General features: G+C 45.5%; 2 protein-coding genes across 6 annotated transcripts in view; both read right to left on the reverse strand.

Annotated features, from left to right (window-relative positions):
- The window catches only part of LOC109417146 (protein mini spindles), a 62,513-nt gene that overhangs the window by 20,322 nt on the left and 16,186 nt on the right, over positions 1–26,005 (reverse strand). For 3 of the 5 annotated variants that reach the window (XM_062858987.1, XM_062858988.1, XM_062858989.1), the window contains exons 4-8: positions 23,531–24,776; positions 22,847–23,369; positions 13,497–14,501; positions 13,117–13,439; positions 12,444–12,599 (exon numbers count right to left, since the gene is read on the reverse strand). In XM_062858987.1, the coding sequence (XP_062714971.1) occupies positions 12,444–12,599; positions 13,117–13,439; positions 13,497–14,501; positions 22,847–23,369; positions 23,531–24,776 (3,253 nt within the window). The remainder of the gene's footprint in view (positions 1–12,443; positions 12,600–13,116; positions 13,440–13,496; positions 14,502–22,846; positions 23,370–23,530; positions 24,777–26,005) is intronic. The other 2 variants (XM_029874246.2, XM_029874245.2) reach the window with 1 other exon arrangement.
- LOC115267320 (uncharacterized) lies at positions 5,650–12,436 on the reverse strand. The gene is made up of 2 exons (XM_062858992.1): positions 6,084–12,436; positions 5,650–6,007 (listed from the first exon to the last, which is right to left on the reverse strand). Exon 1 carries the CDS (start codon positions 10,053–10,055, stop codon positions 7,188–7,190), a length of 2,868 nt encoding a protein of 955 aa, XP_062714976.1. The 5' UTR covers positions 10,056–12,436; the 3' UTR covers positions 5,650–6,007; positions 6,084–7,187.

The following is a 26,005-nucleotide window of genomic DNA, read 5'->3' on the forward strand; positions in this document are numbered from 1 at the left end:
GGTAACATCAGCGGCCGGGTTCACTCTACGGAAATGGTCATCGAACGATCCTCGCCTATTCAACGAGAGTGCAGAAGCAGACGCAGCAGTCCCGCTTCATTTGACACCCGAAGCTGACGCTGTCAAGGCGTTGGGTATACAGTGGTACCCCGAGACCGACACTTTTGGATACCAATTGAAAATGGACCTCGATAAGCGGAACACGAAACGTCAAATGTTGTCAGATACAGCTCGACTCTTCGACCCGTTGGGCTGGCTGGCACCAGTCATCGTTCGCATTAAAATCCTCTATCAATCGTTGTGGTTACAAGATTTGTTGTGGGATGACCCACTACCGGCGGCGGTAGAAATCGAATGGAACAACATCAAGGCAGATCTGCAATCAATCGAAAAGATTCGTATACCGAGATGGATTCCCAACCATGGAGGAAAAGTACAGCTTCTAGGATTCGCTGACGCCTCGGAGGCTGCATACGCTGCAGTCGTATACGCTCGATCAACTGATCAAAATGGCAAGGTTTTCGTTTCCCTGGTGGCAAGTAAAACAAAAGTTGCACCTATCCAACAAGTGTCACTTCCACGGTTGGAACTCAACGCGGCGGTGCTGCTCACTGACCTCATGAAGTTACTTCTTCAGTCTTTGTCGCATTTGGAGGTAACATGTTTTGCTTGGACTGATTCGGAGATCGTTCTTGGATGGCTATCGTCACATCCGAGAAAATGGAAAACGTACGTTGCCAATCGGACTTCCACGATTTTGGAGTTCCTCCCCCGAAGCTCCTGGAACCACATTGCATCGGGCGACAACCCAGCCGACTGTGCATCACGAGGTTTGTACCCGAAGGATTTGGTGGAATTCAACTTATGGTGGAAAGGTCCAACGTGGTTATACCAAGCTGACGAAACTTGGGAGCATCAGTCTGTAGCAGAGCCTCCGGAAACGGTTCTCGTAGAACAAAACTGCTCATCGCAGTGCCTGATGGTTACAGAGCTAGGACCGATGACTTCCTACGAAGTGGAAAGCTACCTGTTGAACCGGTTTTCATCACTCAAGATGGCACAACGGGTTTTTGCGTGGATCAACAGATTTAAGTCCAACCTGTCGGCGAAAATGCAACGTGGCGAACGTGTCAGTGGCGAATTAGATCCGTTGGAGCTACATGAAGCAAATCTTCAGCTTGTTAGGTGTGCTCAGCATGCCGAGTTTCAACGAGATATACAGTGCCTGAAAAAGGGAGATCCATTAGCATCTAAAAGTCAAATCAAGTCTCTGTTTCCGTTTTTGGATGGAAATGGAACTCTTCGTGTAGGAGGACGACTACAGAATTCGGACCAACCATTCGAAATGAAGCACCCCATGATTTTGCCTAAGGTTCACCGTTACACGGAACTTCTGATCACCGCTCTGCATATCGACAACCTACATGCAGGACCAACCTTGGTGATTGCTACGCTCAATCAAAAGTACTGGATTCTTGGGTGTCAAGCAGTTGTACGCACTATCATCAATAACTGCGTGCGATGTACTAGGTGGAAGGCCAAAACCGCGAAGCAGCTTATGGGATCCCTACCAACGGTGAGGATCGCAGGAGGACGTGCCTTCAAAAACGTAGGCGTCGACTACGCAGGTCCCATTGTCTTGAAAGCTAGCGTTGTAAGAACAACAAAGACAATCAAAGGTTATATTGCAGTGTTTGTTTGTCTTGGGACCAAGGCTATTCACCTGGAAGCCGTTACGGACTTGTCGTCAGGTGCCTTCATTTCTGCATTGAAGCGTTTTTGCAGTCGTCGTGGCTTGCCCAGCCAAATCTGGTCCGACAATGGAACGAATTTTGTTGGCGCTGACCGCCAACTGAAAGATCTTCTACAGTCTGTCAGCTTTGGCTCTGAAGTTGATCATTTTTTGAGTGGCCTCGGAGTGAAGTGGACCTTTATAACGCCGTCAGCTCCCCATATGGGCGGAATATGGGAGAGTGCTGTGAAGAGTATGAAAAAGCATCTTCGCATCGTCCTTGGCAAACAAACAGTGACCTATGAGGATATGACGACAATACTAGCACAAATAGAGGCGTGCTTAAATTCACGCCCACTGTGTGCACTGTCTTCATCAATTGATTCTTGCGAAGCTTTAACCCCTGGTCATTACGTCATTGGACAGCCACTAAACCTTATTCCTGAACCGAGGGTAACGGACATCCCCGAGAACCGCCTCGACAAATATCAACGCTTGCGGAGAGTCGTCGAGGATCTCTGGGACCGTTTCAAGACCGAGTACGTTACATCGTTGCAAACAAGAAACAAATGGCAAGCATCCGAAGAAAATCTGAAGGTGGCTGATTTGGTGCTGGTGAAGAACGATAGTGCTCCGCCAGCGTATTGGGAACTCGCTCGCGTGACAGCGCTCCATCCAGATCGAAGCGGAGTAGTGCGTAACGTGACACTACAGAGAGGCCAAACAACATATCAACGACCTGTACACAAGCTGGTGGTGCTGCCGGTAAATTGAGGCATCCGCCTCAAGGCGGGGTGTGTGTTGCTGATTCTTTGTACGACCCCTTGGCCAAACATGGATGGCCATGTGCAAGAAAATCTTATGTATGGGAAGAAACGTCAAGTGAGCCGAGCCGAGACGGAGGCGATGGCTTCCTCTAAGAGAAATGTCATGTATGGTTAGAAGTAAGAAATACACGAAACGAAAAGCACGCCATTTTTGTACATTTACTTTATTCCGAGAATTTTCTCGTTTTTTAATAGTTTTTCCGTCGGTTTTTTCTCGTCGTTCGTTTTGTCCACTTTCGCGTGTTGCTCCGTCGGTGAACACCACGCTTTTTGAACAATTTCATTGCAGAAACGGAGAATTGACCTTCTCACCATACTAAAATTCAGCTCATTACCACAAATCTAGTACTACACCGAAGGTGCCCCATTGAATTCAGCTCATTTGACAGATGACTTGAATTCAACTCACATGAATCGCGTGTTCAGACGGGGCAAGTGAGATGATTTCGTTTGACTTGAACAAAAAAGTTGAACATGTTCAACTTTCGTTCAAGTCAAGTCAGTTGCTCAACTGAGATAAACGCTGGTGTTTACACGTTCAATTCGCATTCAATAGACCATTCCCGTCTGACCTAACCCCCCTTTTTTATATTTTTCTTTGAAAGACAATGGGTTTTAATGAACATTGCCGTTTTTAAATAATTTTTATATGTATTCCTGATTTTCATACAAATTTTTGAAAATTCGAAAAATCTCTCCAATTTGAAATTAAAATCGCTGTGCGAAGTAGTGTGTACACCCCTGGGATGTGGAGATGGTTTTCAGTGTGGAGAATATGCTCCCAACCCTGCCGTCATTTTGACATGTTTATATTTCGAAATGTCAAACTCCCATCACACCTCCTGCCGGAGGATTAGCTGGAATCTGGAAACAATTCAATAAGCCACCGTTTGAATAATATCCGTGGCCAGCGAAAAATACATCCTTGGAATGCCTGAAGGTACCCGAGCACCCACAAAACCGGAATGATCGCATCTCTGCCAGCCCTCCACCGATCCCAGGACCACAACTCCCAGTGCAAACGAGCACTTAACAGATAACGCACCGCCAATCTGAATCCGATAGAAAACCGTCGGAGGCACAATCATCTCAGCCTCGCGGGCACCTTGACGGCATTCTACTTAATGACACCTATTACGGAGGTCCTACCCCTGCCCATCACTTCAAAATTTGGTCAACCCCATCATCTCCGGTGGCAATTCCTGGAGAAATCCCCGGTTGGAATTTACGGTGGTGTCCGTAGAAGGAAGTCTTGTAGAAGTCTTGAAAAATAACTCCTGGAAGAATCGCCAACGAGAACTCCTGGAGGAATCTCCAGCAAGAACTCTAGAGGGAAATCCTTCCGGCATTTTTAAGTGGATTTATTCCACAGTATCTTCTTGAAAAATATTTTGAAATCCTCTGCAGAATTTCTGGAGGATTAACAAGTGGGAATCGTGAAGGAATCTTTGAAGTAATTTCTGAAGGTTTCGCTGAAACATTAAATTTTATGAATGAGTCTCTGAAGAAATAACTGAAATAAAATTAAAAAAACGATTTCCTGAAAAAATCCAGGAATTCCTGGTAGATCCCTACGTGAATCCTACGAAGTTTAAAAGGAATCTGAGAATGAAATTCTAGGGGAACTATAAAAGGATTTCCCAGAGAAAGCGTGTTCAAAAGGAATCCGAAAGGAACTCTAGAAAGAATCTTGAAAGAAACTTCTGGAGGATTCCCCAAAGGAACTCCTGGATGAATATTCTGGAAGAATCCCGAAAAGTATTCATTGAGGAATCATATAATTTCTGGAGGAACTCCGGAAAGAATTTCTGGAGGGTCCATGGAAGAAATTACATTCAGGAATCCCGAATGAAATACCTAAATGCTTTTCGGAAGTAACTCCTGAAGAAACTTCTAAACCAATTCCCTAAAGCGACTTTTAAAGGAACTCCAGTAGAATTTCCTATAGAAATGCCAGAAGGAACTAATATAGGGTATCCAGAAAAGACACCTGGAAAAAATCCGGAACAGATTCCTAGAGGTATCCCAGATGGATCTCCTGAATGAATCACAGAAGGAGGAATTTCTTCTGAAGGTATTCCAGGTTGCGTCTTTAGAGGATCTCCAGATGAAAGAATCAAGGATAGCATTCCTGGCGGATGATATATTTTAGGAGGAATGTCGAACGAAATTCGTAAGAGAATCCCGAATATAATTACTAAAACAATCTCGATTCTCAAATAAATCATCAAGAATCCCGAAAAAACTTATAGAAAAATTCAGAAAAAAAATCCCAGAAATATCTCTAAGAGGGATTTTTGGAGGAATGCCGGTTCCTATAAAAAAAACCTGGAGCGAGCGATCCAGGATAAAACTCCTGACGGCATCTCCAATGAGATTCCTGGAGGTAGCCCCGATGAAGGAACTCTGAGAGGAATTTTGAATGAAATGCCATAAAATTCTTCTTGACCGATCCTTGAAGGAACTCCTGAAATAATTGCAGAAGGGATTTCAGGAGGCATCCCGGATAAGATTCCAGGTGCAGGAATTTTTGCAAGAGTGTTGAAAGGAATACTGTATGGCATAAGTTCCCTAACTTTTTGGGTGAGTGACCCCCATTTGCTAGTAGACGTGCTTTAAACGACCCACCAAAGAAATTCCCTCATTTGTTGTCTGTTACAGTAAATTATTCAACTGTCCTTCGCGACCCCCTGGGGGGTCGCGAGCCACAGTTTGGGAAACTATGCTGTATAGGATTTCTATTAGTAAAATTTCGAAACGAACACCTGGAGTAGTTTTGAAAAGAATATCAGAAAGTCCGCCGGGAGGAAATCCTGAAGGAATCACAAAATGGACTGCAGTATAGAAATTTCTGGAGGGGCCTATGGAGAAAATCCAGGAAGTTATTCTTAAAGTTATACCAGATTTTATTATTACTATTTATTAACGACACTTTACCATTATTGTGGCATTCGTGTCAATTATACCAGATGGAAGGGTAGAATCCCTTGTTAAATATTTCGAAAAGAATCATTAAAAGTACTTTTAGAGATTTCGGAATTAACCCAACATCACCAGTAACTACATGTTTGTATCCGTTCTGAATTGCTCTCTCCGTGATATTAATAGATTTATTCAGGAATTATAGGTAAGCCAAGGTGAATAAATTGGCCCTAAGCATTCTTCTTCAGCACTTCGCTGCGGCCAAAATCGTCTTAGCTTTGAATTTGGCATTATGTACGAATTAGCATTCAATGTATCCTATAGATCCACATAAATTTGTTCCGTTCCCAGTGTCATCACAAAAAACAGTCTTCGCATAACGGGACACACTAACGTGCGGTCCAGAAGATCCGCGCCACGTATGGATTGGGTTACGATTCATACCCGGCTTCGCTGTTCTTCGATTCGAACACGTAATGCACCTGGCCGTCGTTGTCCGCTCAGATTTTGCATGAGAGAAGTCGACCTGCAGGAAAACACTTGATGAACGGTTTCAAAAACAAACTTTCTTGGCCAGGGCGGCTCCGCGGAATATCACTTACGGGTGGCTTAGTTCCAGTCTCGGTTCCAGTGTTCCATTGGGGGGATGTATTCGCGTGGTCTTATATCGAGCAGACCGTAAACTTCCTATCAACAACCATTTAAATCCAGAATAGAAATCGAAAAAGTATGCTGGCCACATCAGATTCTTCGGAACCGCTTTTTTTTTTGTTGCGTCGTTTTGAGGGCGGACGGCAGCAGAGCAAAACAAAAATATCAAACGTCAATTTTGACAGCCAGCTGATTGAAAATTCTCCGCATCTCTCCAAACAAGCTATAGGGGAGAAAGGGGTTCATCGGGTTTTGTGGAAAAATATTTTAGAGGAGAGTATAGGGCTAAAGTGCTACTTCGCAGGTTTTTCATTGTTTTTCAATAGTTAGAGACTTCAAAACATATGGGTTCTTTGGGAAAGTTTACTCAATAAATTGTCGGAAAGCCGTAGAGCACATAAAATTTTTTGACGGGAATGGTCTATTGGGCATTTTCCATTGACTTGAATCAAGTCACGTGCTCCATGTAAACCAGGCATTATTGTCGTTACTCGTGCTACTTGGTCCAAAATGGAAGCTGTTTTGGTTTGGTGTTCAGCTTCGGCGCGCGTCTGCTTCTTGACGCTATTTCGATGAACGTATCAGTTTCATCAGGGGTAGATTGAGCCGACTGGCTACTGTTCATCGGTGGAAAATTAGCTTCAGTGAAGATCGGTTCGCTGAAAGAAGTGATCGCAGTTGCTATCGCAACTGTTTTGTTCGTGGGTTCGGGTACGATAGTCTCGACGCATCTCTGCTACGGATGTGCTAGTTTTGTGTTTGAGTCTCCATAGATCTTGCATCAGCAGCTTTGCTGTCGTAATCACAGGACCAAGATACCCACATGGATCGAAAAGCTGACCAATGGCAGAAAGTACATTGCGCTTGGTCGGCAATGCGCTCGTCACCTTACCATGGAGTGGACTAACGTTGAAGGTGAAATAGTCGTCGTCAGGGTTCCAAATGACGCCAAGGGTCCTGATGACGTTATTGATGTCGGCTTCCTCGAAATCGAAAAGTGTTTCTTGAAGTTCGGATGGAATGATGTTACGAACGATTTTACTATTGGTGCAGAACTAATGGATTCCAAAGCCCCCTCGTCGCAGTAGCTCAGTGAGTTGCTCGTAGATTACAATCACCTCTTGCTCACTGTTACCTCCTGTGAGGAAGTCGTCGATGTAACTATTTTCCACAATGACTCTGGATCCAAGCGGTAACTCGGCAGCTTCATCTTTCGCCAACTGCATCAACGTGCGCGTTGCCAAATAGGGGGCACTGGCGCAACCGTACGTAACGGTTGTCAGTTCGAATGCAGCTATTTCGTTGTTAGAGTTGAGCCACAGGATACGCTGAAACTTTCTGTCGTCGTTATGTACTTGCACCTGACGGTACATCTTCGGAATGTCGGCGGTTAGTACCACAGGATAGCAGCAGAATCGAAGAAGAATCGTGATGAGATCGTTTTGCACTGTCGGTCCTACCCCCAAAGCATCGTTCAGCGATATACCAGATGTGGTCTTCGCCGACGCGTCGAACACTACACGGATTTTTGTACTCGAGCTTGACTCCTTGTAGACCGCGTGATGTGGTAGGAAGTAACAATCATCGGGCTGACCGTGAACTTCAACCATATGGCCAAGTGCTAGGTACTCTGCCATGAATTCGGAGTAGCGCTTCCTTTTTTCTTCGTTCACGAACGATCGCAGGAGTCGGTTGAATCGAGATCGGGCCGATTCCAACGAGTCACCTAGTTGACCTTTGTTTTCGTTAAACGGTAGTCTGACAACATACCGACCCGTTTCGTTGCGGGATACTGTTTGTTCATAGTGCTTTTCGATGGCTTGTTCCGCTGGTGTGTATGGTGATGCTTCGTTGCACGCCTCTATCTCCCAGAACCTCACAAGTGTGCGGTTAAGTTGCTCTTCAGCATGGTTGAACTGGCATACGCTACATGCGGGACCGGTTCGGTTGACCTTGACTGGACCGCTTACAATCCATCCAAGTTGCGTTTCTACCAACATCGGTGTTCCGCCAGCGAGTTTCATGCGGCCGCCCTTGAGCAGCTCGAAAAATAGTTCAGCACCGATGATCATCTGGATTTCGTCCGGAGCATGGAACGACGGATCCGCCAAAGCGATGTTAGCGGGTATGTTCCAGGAGCGCGTGTCCACCTTTGTGACGGGCAGGTTAGCAGTGATCGTCGGCACGACCAGGAAATCTAGAACTGCGTCAAATGAATTAACGCGTGAGCTGATCTTGGTACGAAGTTTATACTTAACTTGGGTTGCGGCGTTATTGACGCCGCTAATCGGAATATTGACATGTTGTAGGATGACGTTGAGCTTCTTCGCAAGTGCCGCACTGATGAGGTTGGCATCGGAGCCGGAATCCAATAGCGCACGGCATAGCACCCGTCTGTTGCTGGCATCGCAAACAAGTACTTCTGCCGTCGAAAGGAGCACTTGTTTCGTCATGCCCGTACGGGCACAATTCACCGATTCTTGCGTTGGTTCATCATTTTCTGGATCTTCTTTTGCGACTGGTTCTACTTTCACGGCAAGTTGGCTAACCTGCGGCTGTGTGGTCGTCGATTTTTCTTCATGGAGAAGGCTGTGATGTCTACGCTTACATGTTCGGCAGGTCCTTTCTGAGTTGCAATCTGCAGTACGATGCCCACGCCGTAGACAATTGAAACAGAGGCCAGCTTGTCTCACTTTGGTGTATCGGTCGCTCACTGTGAGATTCTCGAATACATCGCACTTGTAGATTACATGATCGCCGTTGCAACATGCACACACTTCGTTGGATTGCGTTGAAGTTTGTGCAACATTCCTGGCTTGGGCGGGCTTCTGGTCAATGAATTTTCCTCTTTGCTTGGTTGGAGCCGGTGGGTACTGCTCGTAGCTTTTCATCTTCTGTAGTATGCGGCTCCGGTCTCGAAGGAAGTCGATCATATCAGTGTACGAAGGTAACTCATCAGCCGGAATCTGCGACTCCCACAACTTCCTGGTTTCCTTGCCCAATCGTTTCGCTACTACATTGACCAGGATCATCTCAGAGAGTCCTTCAACGGGTAACGATCGGTTCTTCGGTGCGTCAACGTGTTTCATGCAAGCATCAAGCAAGTTCCGCAACTCAGTAGCGTTCTCACTCGTCATCTTGGGCAACGAGAGTAGAGCGTCTATATGGGTATCGATGATGAGTCGCTCGTCCTCGTAGGTTTCCTCAAGCATCTTCCACGCTGATTCGTAATCGTTGTTGTTGATTACGTCTTGGTCTATCTTACCGGCAGCGCTTCCGACCAGCGAATTCTTCAAGTGGTACAGTTTGATGGCCGGGGATTCGTGGGGATACCTGTTCATTATAGTTTTGAATATACACTTGAAGGAATACCAATTTTCAAGGCTGCCATCGAATGTTGGCAGTGGTACCTGTAAGTGAGGCATCGAGTTGTTCACTGCCACCGGTTGCTGCGGTACGAAAACAGGAGCTAACGCACTCATTCTTCCTCGTTGTTTTTCTTCTTCTGCCGCGTTCCACTTCGCGACTTCCGTTTGGATGTACACAAACAACTCGTTATGCAGCTCTTCGCAGCGGAAGTGATTTTGCTTGTGTTCATCTCGCTGCTCTCGCGGAACAAGGTCACAAATTTCGACGTACGTTTTCTGCAACTCATCGTTACACTGACGAAGCGTCTCCAGTTGTAGCTTGAGCCAGTGAATGTTGACGTTCTGCTTCAAACTCTCACGTATCCGGAGCATCCGCTCCTTCACCAGATCACGATGATCGAGAATTCTGTCCAGTTTCTTCGCCATTTCTTTGTTCACTTGTTTTTGCTTTTGCTTCTGTACGGACTCGTAAATCGCCGCCGGTGTACCACTCACAGAACCAAGCAGCTTTCTCGGGTGTTTACTCCGTAGCGTATGAGGAGTTTCTTCGGTCATGGGACCACCACTTTTCACTGTTCGTTCACAAATCGTTCAAGTTTATTCAGGGAATTCCCTTCACTTAGAATCCGTGTTTCAAACACGATCATACATGTTTCGCGTACGCACAACACACTGCACTGACGCGTCGCTCGGCGTCGACGCCGATTGAATTTTCCACAAGGTGGAAATCAGAAAGTTCTCTCGTTTTACCGATATTTCCCCACAAATCAACAAAAAACCATCCCAAAAACGGTCATCTGGCTCGAATGGACCAAAATGTTCGGGAAATAGATCGGAGGAATTGGTTTTTCTGAGGATTTGCAAATGAATCGAAACACTGCGTGTGAACTGTTCAACGTATTTATTCCAACTGAAAAATTGACTCTTTTTCTTCTCTTTCTCTCCACTCATGTTCGCGCCGAGCGCGCGTCGTCCGATACTGGGGGGTCGCTCGATGTAACTCTACACGCCGCATCAACCAGGGTGCTTCTAATTTGGCCACTCCCATAAGAAATACACGTAATTGGCTGCGACAAGGCTTCTATTTTGGCCAGTGCCACTTTTAATACAAAAATCAAGTATTAGCTTGATTTCTGCATTTTTTTAATAAATTATAGATCGAAACCTTTCATTTAACGCATTGGTAGTTTTCATTGGATTATTGGTTATTTGTATAAAAATGATTTCCCTTAGACTGGCCATAACCGGTGCCCACACCCTACCTGTTGATATCACACGTGGGAAGCAATTTCGGTGGACTGTAATTTCTCGTCACGATATGAAAACACGTCTGGTTTGACGAAAATCCGTTTTTATACTACTTTTGCAGTGTTACAGGAAATGATTATTTCATAAATGCACTAAACTAGAAATGCCTCAAAACGAATCAAACGAGTTCATTGTTACACTGGAAGAAATTTTCCCCCGTTTTCTATTCTAAACAGTGCCATTTTGTAAAAAGTAGGAATTGAAAAATAGGCATTCAAAATTTCGTTTTCATGTAAAACAGTAATTTAAAAAAAAAAATCGATCATCTCAAAACTTACACAGATTGCTTTGCATCCCAATAAACAAAACTGTTAAAAATATTATGTTTACTAAAAAAATCAGTTTTGTGTTACAGGATACACAAATTCATGATAAGACTGTTATGCGGATACTTTCAATATGGGACGCTCATGGTTTGGTATTTTTTGTCCTCCATTGAGATAGTGATGAAAATTCAAATGGGACTGATATGCGAGTGGGGTCAGCATAGTTCTACTTCACATTGATTATGTTGCACTATCCCGTATGGTTCTGTAGGGGTAGGCGGGGCATTATGGACACCCGGGGCAGAATGGACACCCTCAATATTTTGAAATATGCGAACTTTTTTGAACTTTTAATGAATGGAGAATATAGTCCATTTGTCTAAAACGTAGTTTCAGGAAAGAAACATTCGAAATTAAAATTATACTTGATTTTACACGAAAAAGTTGCGTCCTCCGTTTTTTGTGCATGGAAATTATAATTTTCACACTATCTAAAATAAGATTTAGTGATTAATTTATTGCAGGTCGATTAAAACCTGATATTTCTAGAACACATGCAAGTAGTTTTGCTGTATCTACATACTTAACATGTTTATATTTTCTTCTTTATTATATCAAAAATCAAGTTTGGAAATATCTTCTGCTGCCGGGGCAAAATGGACACTCACCTTTTTGAAAGAAGCGGCAAAGGAAAAATATAAGCTAAATCACAAACCAACCAAATTCTTCGATTTCGGTACATTTCCGGTTAAATGTTCATTATAGTAGACATAGGGTGAAACAAATTGGTCAAAAAACGACAGCAGTGGAAAATAGTTGTTCTAGGCACAGCTGTACATGACAACAAAAACGAAGCTTTATCCAAAACAGCCTGAATTTAAATTAACTGAACAAAAATGAACTACTTCGGCGTATTATTCAACCAAAATAGTTGTTTTGTAATGAAATGACTTTATAGGTGTAAATAATGTACGAAATTCGTAAAAGTCTCATGGTGTCCATATTGCCCCATGGGGGTGTCCATTCTGCCCCGTATGCTTGAAGACGGTCATGAAAAACTAACATTTTTCGTAACATTTTTTAAAGTGGATAAATCATTTTTCTTCGTGAGCATTCTTATGCAATAGATGCTAAATAGACTTTAAAAGGATACATGTATCAAAAAACTAAACTTTTTTGACATCTTGCCAGGTAAAGTTGGCAAAAACCTTAGGGTGTCCATAATGCCCCGCCTACCCCTATGTAAAAGTAAAAAATAAATAAACACAGCGACAAAAATGGTCTCAGATTGAACACATCAACACACAAAAACAGCAAACAGCGACCCGACCAACTGAAGCCTTCACCTTCATCTATCTACAATACTAACTTAGAACATTCCGGAATGTCCGGATCTCCTCGAGGTCTTTTGTTGGCGACTTCACTCTCGTCACTGCCCATTAACGAAACTAATATGCCAACAAGTCCCGAGCCGCCATCGTCGAACGTTCTTATGTTATTGTTAAACATAACCGATCTACGCTTACTTTATACGGGGGTAAAACGGATGGTGATTGAGCGAAAAAAAGCAATGGTGTGCACGATGAATGGGTCAAACTTGGTGGTGGCAGCAAACTTCAAACTTTTGACAAAGCGTTCAAACTCAGGACAACATACCAAAAAAGATCAACTTACAACGTGGCATAAATGCACATTTTAACGCGAAAGAGATTGAAACCAGATAAAATCAAATGCTGAGGAATGAAATTAATATTTTCTCAAAAATACCTTTGACGTTTGTGATCCCCCTCTTTCTTTATTAAGCCTTTCGTTCAAGTCTCATGAAAATCCAAGAGCAAGGCTATACGAAATCCTGGTCACTTGTAAGGTATTTTGCTTAATGACCATTCGACATTTTTTTCAAAACCCCGTAAATAGCAACAATGTTTTCTTGTTTGTTCTAAAGCGATGGAAGTTTTCAAAAAAAGAAGAAGTTCGCGAACAAAACTGTGCATTGTCGATCTTTTTGATATGTGACCTTTAGTTCAAGCTGGCGTACTTACCGCGCGGGTAACGTTTCCACAGGTTGTTCCACCGGAACCGGTTCCTCTTCCTCTTCGGCAACTTCAGCCTCCACAACGTTAACTTCCGTAGCAGAGGACACTTTGACTATTTCTATGGTGCTTGCTGGTTTCTTGACGGCCGTTTTCTTCGACCGCTTGATACGTTCGTCCAGCATGGACAGATCCTTCTCCGACAGTTGACCGATGAGTTTGTACACCTTTTCGCCGGCAAGGAAGTACGCTTGCACCACTGCATTTAACGCCGCATTACGCACGGAGTTATCACGATCCGAGATGTGCTTGGCGATTTCTTTCAGTGCAGCCTGTAAAAGAAAGTCATTTATAATGCTCACAATGCTGATAAAAATCCTCGGGCATACCTGTTGTGTGGGTTGACAAACCGACAAACCGTACGTCTCAATCAGAAAGCCCAGTTCATCCAAGCATTCCGCACGTTGTCGCGCATTTTTCGACTTGAGAGCATCCATCACAAACACGAAAACTTTCGCAAAGGGATATACCAAGCAGATCTGCCGTAAAAGAGTTCGAACCCCGTTGCGTACCACATCTTTTGGATCGCCTATCTTTGTCAACAAATGAGGCACAAAAGAGCTGCCTTCGTTTTCGGCGAGAACATATTGCTTCTCGATCAACATCGCGAACACCAGGTTCAAATAGTCCAGCCCTTTGAGCAAGACAGAAGGATTGGTATCGTAGAACCGTAAAGAGAGCCATTTCATAATGAGATCCAAGTTGCAGATCAATCCTTTGTCGTTCTTGGGCAAATCCTCTATCAGTGCGTCGATCACCTTCAGATGGTACCGAAAATCTTCGTGAAACATGTTCGCAATCAACCCTTTGTTCACATTTGCCGACGTCATTTGCTCCTTCAACAGATCTGTAAATTCTTCTCTGGGAGTAGTAAACGTCCACTTGAGAACCTTCAATTTCTGTTCGTCCAACAAGCGCTGACTCTTCATGTTGTTTATTGCCAGAAGAGGAGAGTTATCCACCTCTTCCTCCTTTTTACGCGATGCTGCCGGAGGATTTGCCTTGGCAGAAGCTCCGAGAACGGCCTTCTGCGCTTTGGCGGTTCCGGGGCGTACCACCTTCGGTTCCTCCACGATAGGAGCCTGTTGTTTGTTCTTCGGCAATGGTTTGACCGGTAGATTTGGCCGGGCTTTGTCCAGAGCGGCTTGAATGTCCTTCTTCGAGGTTGGCTTCTGTTTGTCCAAGGCCTTCATCATGGCATCGTATCCCAAGTGAATCATAATGCCCAGGACGGCCTCATTGGCATTCTTGCGAACATCCGCATTTCTATCACAGATATTGGCGTACAGATGGGGCAACATTGCAACCAACTCGTCTTTCTGGATGCTTTTAGTCTGAAAAAAAAAAACGCATTATAAAGTTTTTGTTGTGCTTGTTCCAAGTGATCTTATAAATGCTTGTAATTTTGCTCATACTGAGGCAAAAATTTCTTAAGAAATTCATTAGACCTATCAAAAATCTCATAAAAGCTTTTTATGACAATTTAAAGATATTTTTTTTTTTTTTTTTATTCTTTATTAAAGTGATTTTCCTCCGTAGGAGGGTTCATCACTAGTCAGATTAACCATCTTATCCTATATCAGAGGGGTAAGTTAACCAAAATTACCCCTTCCCGCTTTATCTTTTAGAGGTTACTACACAAGCAAAGACAACAAATTTGAACAAGACTAACAAAGCAACATTAATAACTATAGTGTGCGCCACGGTTTTCGAGTTCCTCCTCGAATTGACTACTCGATCTTGAACGATCAAATCTTATTGAAGAGTCCAGTAGTTTTGAGGAAATCAGATAAAGCTTTCACAGCAGCTGGATCGTCGCTAAGTGTATCCCGAATGCTTCCGGAGATGCCATGAAGTTGCCTGGAAGACTCATATTCTGGACAAGCGCAAAGTACATGCTCTGCCGTCGCGTGTACATTACATATTGGACACTGTATCCGGAAAGGGCGGCCTCCCATATTGTATGACAGCCTAGAGTGACCTGTCCGCAATCGGGAAATGTTTTGCTGATCCTTATGTGAGCGGGTATCCTTCCAGGCTTCGATCGATTCCTTCACTTTCCGCAAATGATGACTTCTCATGCTATTCCATTCGGTTTGCCATCGTCTTCGAAACGTGTAAACGAGCCAACGTTTGAGGTCGAGAAAAGGAACGTCGACAGAATATCGGGGGGAGGAATGACCGGTACCAGCAAGAGAATCGGCTGAGACGTTTCCAGGTATTCCACAATGGCCGGGAATCCAAGCGAAGCTTGTAGATCTCGGAGTATTTTTGATGATTGCTTGAATCCATGGGTGATCGGGGGTCTCAGACTGCAAAGCAGAAATAACGCTGGCAGAGTCGGATAGAATCAACACGGGACGATCGGCAGGGGTTGTTGCGGCTATAAGAATCGCGGCTGCCTCGGCGGAAAAAATAGAACACTGGGGTGGCATACTGTAACTGAACGAAACATCTCCGGATACTCCGATTCCGACTCCCCGGTTGGAGAGAGATCCGTCTGTGAATCGATGGACGTGGTTAGGATATTTGCTTCTAAGAAGCTCCAGGACAGATTTTCGTAATCGGTCAGAGTTATCGCCAGCTCGAAACTTGGATTGAATTTTGCGGTCAATATGAATGCTCTTCGAATGCCAGCACTTGTCTCCATGCCAGTGGATCTTGGCCACCGGGGGGAGATCCTCGCCGGCCACTATACGGAGGACTCTACACGCCTCTTCGAGGAGGTAGATCCTATCATCACCGGTTGTCTTCGCGATGAATGCCGCTGCTTTTGTGCACAGGGCTATAGAAATACGATGCCTAAAAGGGATGAGTCCAGCTTCAGCACAGGCAGCATCGGCTGGAGTAGATGGCAGGAGCCCGGAGATGGTGCGTATGTATCCATTGTAAATGGGACTGAGGGAGTTGACTAACCGGTCGAGGGCGAGACATGTAAGTTCCAGTCCGTATAGAAGGCGGCTATCTATAATGGCTTGGGCGACTCTGAATCGGATTGCCCGATTATTGGTTCGGTGTGGTTTCGAAATAGTCCGGATTAGGTTTAGCCGAGTTCTGCAGTTGTTCTTGACCGTTTCAAAATGCTGTCGAAATGTAAGCTTTCTGTCTAGAAGGACGCCGAGGATTCTGACAGTGTTCTTGAGTGGGATCTGTTGATTGCTTATTCTGATCGGGGGGCCTTGGATCCGGTGGCCAGAGGAGCAAACGTGACATCGGACACTTTTTGGTGCGGAGAGCTGGAATCCCATCGAGGATGCCCATTTTGCCACGGCGTTGACTGCAGCCTGTGCTTTAATTCTGGTTCGTACCAGAGTCCGACCGGGAATAACAAGTAGGACGTCATCAGCATAGACAAAGATGTAAATATTTGATGGTAGATTGTCGAAAACACTATTCATAGCCACGAGGAACAATGTAACCGCTAAAATCGATCCCTGGGGGACACCTGTTTCCTCTTGAAAGCGCCTGGAGAGAGTATTCCCGATGGCCACTCGGAAAGTTCTCTCCGTTAGGAAATTTTGCACGAAGCGAATAATATGTCCATTGAGCCCTGTTTCAATGAGACGCTGCAATACCAGTGGGGTCCACGTCCTGTTGAACGCCTTAGCTATGTCCAGCGAGATGATCTCGGTGTGCATTCCTTCATCTTGGGCTTCCTTGAGGGTTTGGCCCAAAGTGGCGAAATAGGTATTAGTACCAAAACCAGCACGGAAAGCATGTTGCCGGTTGTCCAAATGCTGCCCAATTTCCAAATGCTGCCGGAGTCTTCTGTTGACCATTCTCTCAAAAACCTTGGCCATGCAACAGGTAAGAGAAATCGGCCGGAAATTGGCCGGTTCCCGCCCAGTTGAGTTAGGCTTGGGTATCGGTATAACGATGCTCTCTTTCCATTCGTGCGGGTAGTAGTCTTCAGTCCAGATTTTATTGAAAAGTTCGAGCAGTTTGGACTTACCGGAGGCGGGTAGATATTTCAGGAGGGGATAACCTATTCCATCGGGGCCCGCCGATCTACCGTTGCTACAGCTTAGCGAATGAAGAAGCTCGCTAAACGAAAAGGCTTCATTAATTTGCAGATTTCTTACGTCCGTTGGAATAACGAGATTGCGAATGGACATTCTTGAGGGTTGGATGCGGCGTTTAAAGTCGGGTTCGTATTTATCAATCGACGCTAGGCTTTCGAAGTAACCGCCGAGAACGTCGGCCACTTTGTCCGGGTCGGTAATTGTGGAGTTCTGGTGGTTAAGCGTGAGGGGTGTTGATCTACGCTTACCGCATAGTGCATTGACTTTACTCCAAAGTTCGGATGATGACTGTGAAGAGCTTATGCTTTCCAGGAATTTTTCCCAGCTGTCTTTTTTCGCATCTCGTATAACTTGCCGACATTCGTTGCGTAACTTTCGGTAGGAGATTAGCGCTTGTTCCTTGTCAGGGTGGTTTGCAGGAAGTCTTTTGGCCGCACGGAGCGCTTTTCTTCTAGCCTTTACTGCTATTTTAGTTTCTTCCGTCCACCAGTGTAGAGCTTTGCGCCCCGCTCTGCCACTGGTGCGAGGTATAGAATCTTCCGCGGCTTTGTATATAAGGTTGGAGAAGGAGGCAATGTCAGTGGGCTCTTGGGATTGAAGGGCTGTCCGGATGGCATCCTCGTAGGCCACCCAGTCTGCGTGTTCGTAGACCCAGCGGGGTCGCCGCGTAGAGGCGGGCATATCGGCAAAAGTCGATATCTGTATTGGATGATGATCACTTCCATGAGGGTCGGGGTTTACGCACCAATCATATTTGTAGGCTACGGATGTGCTAGCGACTGAGATGTCTATTGCGGAGGAAGAGTGGCCTTTCTCGAAGGTTGTTGACCCATCGTTAAGGACGGTTAGATCATTTTCTTGGAAACAATTTAGCAGTGCGATTCCTTTGGGATCCGTTTTACGGTCGCCCCATGCAGGGTGGTGAGCGTTCATATCACCAATCCACATAACGGGTTCGGGCACATTTACAAGGATTTCCTGAACTTTGTTTTGAAGATCCGGGATTGATCCGCAGGGAAGGTAAGTGTTCACGATTGAGAGGTTGGTGTTTCCTTTCAAGCGAACTCCAACGACGGGAAGATCAGAAGTGATGTCCAAAGGTTCAAAAGGGATCCCCTGAAGTATTCCAATGGCCACGGAGTGACGGAAGTTGCTTCCTCTTTTCAGTATCCATTGATACTGTCCTCGAAGAGATCGATTGAGTTGCTGAATCGTGACTTTGTTCACTTCCTGCAGTCCTAAGCACCAAGGCAGGTTGGACTGTACGAGGACCTCGAGATCACCGAGATTGTTCATGAAACCGTTTATGTTCCATTGGAGTAAGAAATTAATTGGTTTCGGTAATGTCGGAATCGGGAAAAGAGGACTGCTACTAACGTGAAGGCTTGGTGTCACATTGGCGGGTACCGAAGAGGAGGATGATCGTTGTTCAGGATGGGTCTGGTCATTTATGTTGAAATACTCGCGACGCCTAGAGGGCGCCGGTGCAGGGTTCTTGGCTGTTTTAGTTGACTGTGACATTATGAAGCCTCGTGTAGTTAACAACGGCCGAATGAGGCAGAGCCAGACCAAAAGCAGATAACAGCGTGCCACCCACAAAAGGCGATGATGCCCCGATGGAACGAAGAACAGGGAAAGCTCGGGAGTTGGTCGTTAGGCTGAAAGGCTGGATGGTGGATGATCGAAGTAGCGGGTGGGACTTACCACCCAGGAATGCTCTCCCGGGGTGCTCCGGGGGCATCGAAGGCGGATGCACAAAGGCTTCTGTGGATTGCGGTGATACGGTAGGCTTCGTGTAGCTGACGATGATCAAAAGAGGCTGCGTCAGACTGGGGGCAGACGACGGCGTGACATCCACCGTAAGTAAGGATGTCCTGGCGGCAAGAAAAGCGATAGATTCGCCCGGGTTTATTATCCTGAGGTGTCCGGGGGGCACGGAGGTCAAGCGAAGTACGGCTGTACTGGAAGCGGGCAGCGATTCGAATATTTCGACGGTTAGGTGAACGAAAGTCGACACTTGTTGGTTTGGCTTGGTTGCTGCAGTATACTCCTCGGATGACATTGTTTGTGGCTGGATATTTGTGAGTCCCACGAAGTCCCGCGGGGGATAGGGATAGACCCCTTTTTGCGTCCCGGTTCCATTCTGCATACTCTTCATCGGTCCCTCGTCGTCCTGAGGGGAATAGGCGTGGTTACCCTTGTCCGTCCCTCCTTCAGCTTTCCCCTGGGGCTGGAGGTAGTCCGGCAGTTCCGGTGTGGAAAAGACGTCCGCACTGACGGGGCCCCAGCAACCAGGGGCTATCGCTGGAATACGATTTTCGTCCGTTGAACGCTGGGGTCGATTCGGCTGTTCCGGTGGGATCCAGGCTTCCGGTCTGCCGGCGCCCCAACTGCTCAAGGCACAGTTCTTCGACGGTATTGTTTCTTCATCTGTTTCTTCACACAGGTGCCGGAGACGATCCAGAGGTTCCGGTTGGGGTATGGTTTCCGGTCCAATGGTGCTCCGGCTACTAGTAGAGAAAAGCAGACTATTGTGGGAGAGTGGATTGATCGATGGGTATACAGCCATGATGGTGCTTAACGGTGGTTGCTGTTTGACTGGGAAGTTCTTAGAAGTGCTTTTTGAGACTGCTCCGGGTAGAAGGCAGTTGACGCTGGAGTTTTAATGCATTGTTATTCGGTTGTGTTGTTTCGGGAGAGTTTACTTTGTTGAAGGGTCGCTTGGGGGTGCCCGACTGATTACCATGTGGGTTTTCCTTGATTCGTGTACTATTGCCGGTAACAGAGGGCCTTGGTGTTCCAATTGGTAGTTGCGGGTTTGGGCTATCTGGTGAACTGGACGTTTCACTGCTAGTGTCCAACAGGTCGGTGATTTGATCTACATTCGTTAGGGTTCTTGAGAGTGGGTCTTCAACATCAGTAGTGGCTTCATTTTCTTCAACAAGTGTAGTGAAACTGCTGTTGCTTGAAACGTTGACTTCAATTACCTCTTGCTGCTGAATGTTGACGTTTTCTTGAGTGGGGGCAGTAACGGAGGCAGGCGTGTTTACTTTGGTGGTGATATTGGCTGGGGCTGGATGGAAAACGGTCTTCTTAAGTTCCTGAACTTCTTTTTGAGTTTGTATGTGAGTCCTGAGCATTGTCTGAACGGCATTATGGAACATTTGTGCCTGTTGTTCAAGAATAGCCTTAATGGCAGATGGAACTTCGTTGGCGGGGGCATGATTGACACCAATGTCAATTACTGAGGTCCTACGTTCGTTAAGTGTGGCCTCAAGCTGTTCTATACGTTGGTCACGAAGCTTGATTATCTCGATCAGCTCATCGATTTTTCGGTTCATTTTTTCTATTTCGTTTTGATTTCCAGTTGCTACAGCACCGGCGTAGGTTCCAGGTCCACTATTTTGCTCAACGATCCTTCTAGCTGCTGGATACGAAATATTTCTGTCCACCTTGACGTGCTGAATTTTGTTCTCTTTTTGCCACAGAGGGCATTTTCGATCGGAAATAGCATGACTGTCTGACTGGCAGTTGTGACAGAACTTTCCTTCAGTGCATTTCTCATTTTCAGCAACCATATGTTCCACTGAGCAGTTTCCACATATTTTCTGCTTGTTTAGGCAGCGAGTTTTGGTGTGGCCGTATGCCCAGCAGTTAAAGCACTGCATGGGTGCTGGGTAGTAGTGTCGGGTTCTGCAGCGCACGTACCCGAAATCGATAAACTGAGGGAATCCCGTCCCTCTTATCGTAAGAATCATAGTAGGTGTATTGATCCTTCCTCCACCTTCTCTACGTGTAATCCGTCGAATCCCCTTCACCCCTTGTTCGCTCAATTCCTCTAGCAACTCATCATCCGATAATTTAATAGCGTCACGACAACTAACAACACATTTCGTTTGGTTTAAGGCTGGGTGTTCTATTACTTCTACCGGGGTCCCGTCCGATAGGTTGGCCATTACAAGTAAACGATTGAAATGCCTAGGGTTTTTCACTTTTAAAGCGTAAGAACCGGTCCTTGCTTCAGGAAAAGCTCCTTCTATTCTAGATCCCAGAAAAGCCTCAATAGATTTCCGGATCATGAAGGGAGCTTCGGGTAGCTTGCTGCCGTTTACTCCTTGAATCCTCAGTATGTGCATCGGTCCATATTCCTGATTCGGGTCCATGTATGCGGGCAGTGTCGCACCGGAGCAACTTCCATCGATCATCATCCCACCATTTGAGGGGGGGTCATCCCAGTTCTTGCTGGGACCCCCCGGTCCCGTCGCCATTCCGGCGACCCCCCAAAAATTATATCGCTTTCAACCACTGGTTGTAGTCAAAAAACAGCGCCAACGAAACCAAAACAAATCTTCGGCTGATACAAGCAGCACGTGTGGCTTCTCTTCACTGTCCACTCGCGAGATATGATATTACGCTCTTCTTTGTCACTAGATCGCTACGGAAAAAACGACCGAAGGCAGAATGAGTGCCTTGCACTTAGCCTTTTACAGTCTCCACCGAAGTAGGCTACTCTCAACGTTTTCGTTCTTCGTACTCTCACTGTATAGGGTTCAATGCAGTTCAGTGCTGTAGCACTTCTCCTTGCAACACACTTTCGAAGACGGTTTAGCCACAGTGATGAGATCCACCCCCTGTTGCTCCCTTCCTCACAGAAAAGAATGGGATGAGGGGGTTTGCACTTGAAACTATCGCGCACAATTCGCGGAAAAATTAAAACTTTTAAAATGTACTGATCACAAACCGTAGACCTGCTACAGTAACCCCTGTGATAGCACAAAACGTGTAACAAAAACACACAAAAAAAACTATGAGAACGATAGACGGTTAAAATATCTCGCACGACAATAAAACACGTTCGATCGCTACAAGTGTTCAACACTCTCTGTGATTTTTTAAAGATATCTTATGAAACGTTATTCCCGAAAAACTAAACTTCTTATCGGGCTCCAACTACCCTAAGGTACCGGCCAGAGTAGACGCGCAACACGGCGCGGCGCGGAAATTTGCACGCAAAGGAATAACAATCAATAAGAAGGAGCTGTCAAATCGTATGGGAAATCCGCATCGCGTCGCGTGACGCTTCCACTCTGGCCGTACCCTAACTTCCGAGGTGTCGATCGACGTTACTCATGCTAAAAAGTGTATATAAAAAGTACCGTTGCGGTGATCACGATATCATAAAAACTGTTGACGAATTTAAAAATTGTTTGTAATTGTTCGTATCCTAATTTTTATCCACGACGATAAATCAATAATCGCGTTCAAAGTTTCGCGCCTTGTCTTATCCTTATGGAAGGTGCGCGCTACTAAGGGGTTGTAACTTCCGTTTTAGCGCTCCAATCTTTATGCACTTTAAAATGTACATTGTCTAGAATCTATACTCTAGATGGTATACTTTCAGATTATACAATAACAAATGTTTGATATGTTATTGCCCTCGAGGTATGTGTAACCTCTTAAAATTACTCCCTTCCTGGATGATCTGAAGAATAAACCGGTGCCGTTTATTGATCTTACGGAAGCCGAAAGAATTGGCTAGCTAGTCCAGAACTCAATCATTCTCTGTGTAATTTTGAATCGCTGGCTGTATCAGTTTTGTACAATGTTTAAAATAAATAAAAAGAAAAACGTTGAAAAACATAACACAAATTTCTTACCGGTAGTGGCGGTAACTTCTCCGCTATCCAACCCCACAGTTCAGTTTTCAGCGCTGGACTTCCAGTTTTCAGCGCATCTGCTATCATTTCACCATCAAAGAACTCCTTATATCCGGCTTGATCGCCCCAAGTATTGATGCAGGAAATGCATGCACTTCTGATGAATGCTTTGCCATCTCCTAGGCCCTTCAAAATCCCAGGGAAAAACACTCGCACATATTGCTTGCAAGGTGGTCCCATGGCGATGGCTATTATCTGACAAATCTCCACAGACGTCTGGGCAATCTTCGCATTGCTGTCGACCAGCCGTTGGGCCATCACTTGGGGCAAATCGCCGAGATTGGGCTTAATGAGCTTGGCCTCATTGACAATGCCCTTCAACTTTTCCAAGCCTTCGTTTCTGGTTTTCCAGTTCTTGTCGGACAGCTCAGCTAGCAAAGACTCGGTGATTTGGGACGAAATGTCCACCCTTGGTAGGAGATCGTTAAGGTTAACCGCTGGCTGGTCGTCGGCTTCGGCGTCGCTGCAAAAATAATAGAGGAATAAAATGCAGATTTATGTATAAGTGTTTCTACTGAAAAGCTACAAAACAGCCTAATAACAATAAATCAGTTATGAGAACGGTAGGGATACCCATGTTCAGGGTGATCTTTGCCAGATATGGATTTTTTTCGTAGTACTTACTCTTCCAAGTTATCATCCACTGAACCACGGCTGGGGCACTTGGATATGCCTCGGGTTGGAGCGGGTGGCTTCTGTCCAGCACATTTATCGAACTCCGCCTGAATTTGCTGTTTCAAAGCAGGTTTCTCATTCTCGAAGAACATAGCCAGCGTGTTACCCATGAAGAGATACATCGTTCCTAAGAGAGCTATTCCAGCCGCTCGGACAGCCGGATTGATACTTTGAACCGCCTTTCGCGAGTCTTCCAGCAGTAGCTTCGGATTGACCTGGAACCCGAACTCCTTAATTGCGTTGTTTACCCAGGTTAACGCTTCCTGCTGCACCTTCGGCGATTTTTGTTCAAACGCAAACTCCATCACTTTGGACACGGCATATTCCAGTTTGATGGCCTCGGCAACGGCCGTCAACGCCTGGCCCGCAGGTCCACTGTTTTTTACATCGCCCAATTTCTCTGTGATGTCATTCATAATGTAATCCGCCGTGGTGATTGTCAGTCCGAGTTTTTCAATCACAGCCCTCACATTTTCAAGCTTGCCTTTCAAAACTTGGAAATTCGTATCTTTTAGGCCAGGCTTCTTTGCTATAAATCTCAGTATAACCTGGGAGTGACCACATTTCGGGTCCAGCTCAGAGATAACACCCGTCAGCGACTCCACTGCGGCAAGGCGAGTCTTCCAATTTGAGTCAGCTAGCCCTTGTACGACATCTGCAGGAAGTATTTCAACAGCCCTCTCATCGATTTCTTCAGCAGACATATCACGTTCCGTGGGAAGTACCTTTGAGGAGCTGGCGGATTTAGCTATACCAGATCCTCCACCCCCACCTCCTCCACCGCCAGTACCTGGTGCCTTTTTCGCCGGAACAGCTTTCTTCACACCCGCCGTCGCTGGTCTGGCGACGGGTTTAGGCTCAGTGGAACCTCCCTTTTTGACGGCACCTGTTGTCGTCGAGGTCGTTTTCGGAGGTGCGGTCGCGGGGCGTTCCTTCTTGGGGCCGGGTATCTTAATAGTAATTACCGCTTTTTCGCAACATTCCTTAATTTTTGCGAGCTTCAGAGCATCAACTTCTGTCAAATGGGGACCGATGGCTTTCTCACCCACCAGTTTCATAGCTGTACCAAGAGCCTCGGCAGCTGCGTCACGGACAGCCGGATCCGGTTCGTTTAACGTTTTGAGAAGTGCAGTGATTATTGCTTTCAAGAGTTTTTTGTTGAGTATTGTTGGTAAGGTCTTGGTGAACGCTCGCGCTGTAAAATGAAACAATTTACAACACTTGTTAGTATGTGCATGGAACAATAGAAGAGAGTATCGAGTATCCCCGTTTATTTGATCGCTTTAAATGTGTTTTCAATTTCATCTTCTTTATCGTTTCAAAAACGAATCAAACGTCATTCTGTTCATGAAACGGGAAGTAACGGAACGCAAAATCAAAACGTAACAGGAAATAAAAATCAATTGTGTTTTTTAATGCATAAGCTAAGTTTCGTGTTGCCAAGTAGAGCGTTCAAGTAAAATTTCCTCTTTTTCCGCAAGTAATTTTGACAACTGAACTGATCCAGTATGGGGAGAAACGTTACTTTTCCTTACGGAATAATAGCGCGGACAATTTTTCCGCAAGGAAAAGTGACAGCTCCATTTGATTCGCACGGGAGGCGTTATGAGTGTTACACATCTGCGAACCGCTCAAGTAATTTTGAAGCGGAATCATTACTTGACCATTACTTGTCCTATCTTTTTGCACAGTACGTACGAAGTGGAAACTAGCCATAGACGATTGCCAGAAACGTTAAATTTCATATGAAAAAAAAAACTCAAACATAAAAAAGCCTCGGTTCTACCTTCCTTTTGTCACAAAGAAGCTTCAGTAAAATTTGGGTTAAATCTATTTAGTCTAGAGGAATGCTCTCAAGCTTGAAGTTAATATAATGCACCTATGGGAAAATGACACGGTAAAGCTTGGGTATTGCGTGATTCAAATGCCATTGAGATCACTATAGCCTTTTCGCAGTAACTCTCATACCTATCCCCCCATGGTATAGGCCGGAAACTGCCAACAACCTTCGGGAAGATTGGAAAAGCAACCCCGGTGGGAATTTTGATCATAGGATGACAGGAAGGGGTGAGAGCTGGCGTTCGTTTCTGCAAGCCTAAGCGTCTTTCCTGGGCAGCTGATCAACGTCCGAGTACCAGCATAACTGTGCACTATGGTTCTACGGAATGTTTGGGAGTTGGTGTCAGGCCTTACGAGCTAGCCGTAAAACCAACAAGCAGCGAAAAGGAAACAAAACAAGAGAGATCTCTCAATATTATCGGGAGCACCCGCGTACTCGACGATTTACTGAAGGACAGCATGTTCGGCATCGTAGCGCTGCAGGAGATGTGTCGGACAGGATCCATGGTGCGAACGTTTAAAGGTAATCAATCATACACTCCAAAAATTCTTCACGTTTACCTGAAAACATATGTACACGCTAAA

Source organism: Aedes albopictus, chromosome 3 (genome assembly GCF_035046485.1).
Source record: "Aedes albopictus strain Foshan chromosome 3, AalbF5, whole genome shotgun sequence".
Taxonomy (NCBI): Eukaryota; Metazoa; Arthropoda; class Insecta; order Diptera; family Culicidae; genus Aedes; species Aedes albopictus.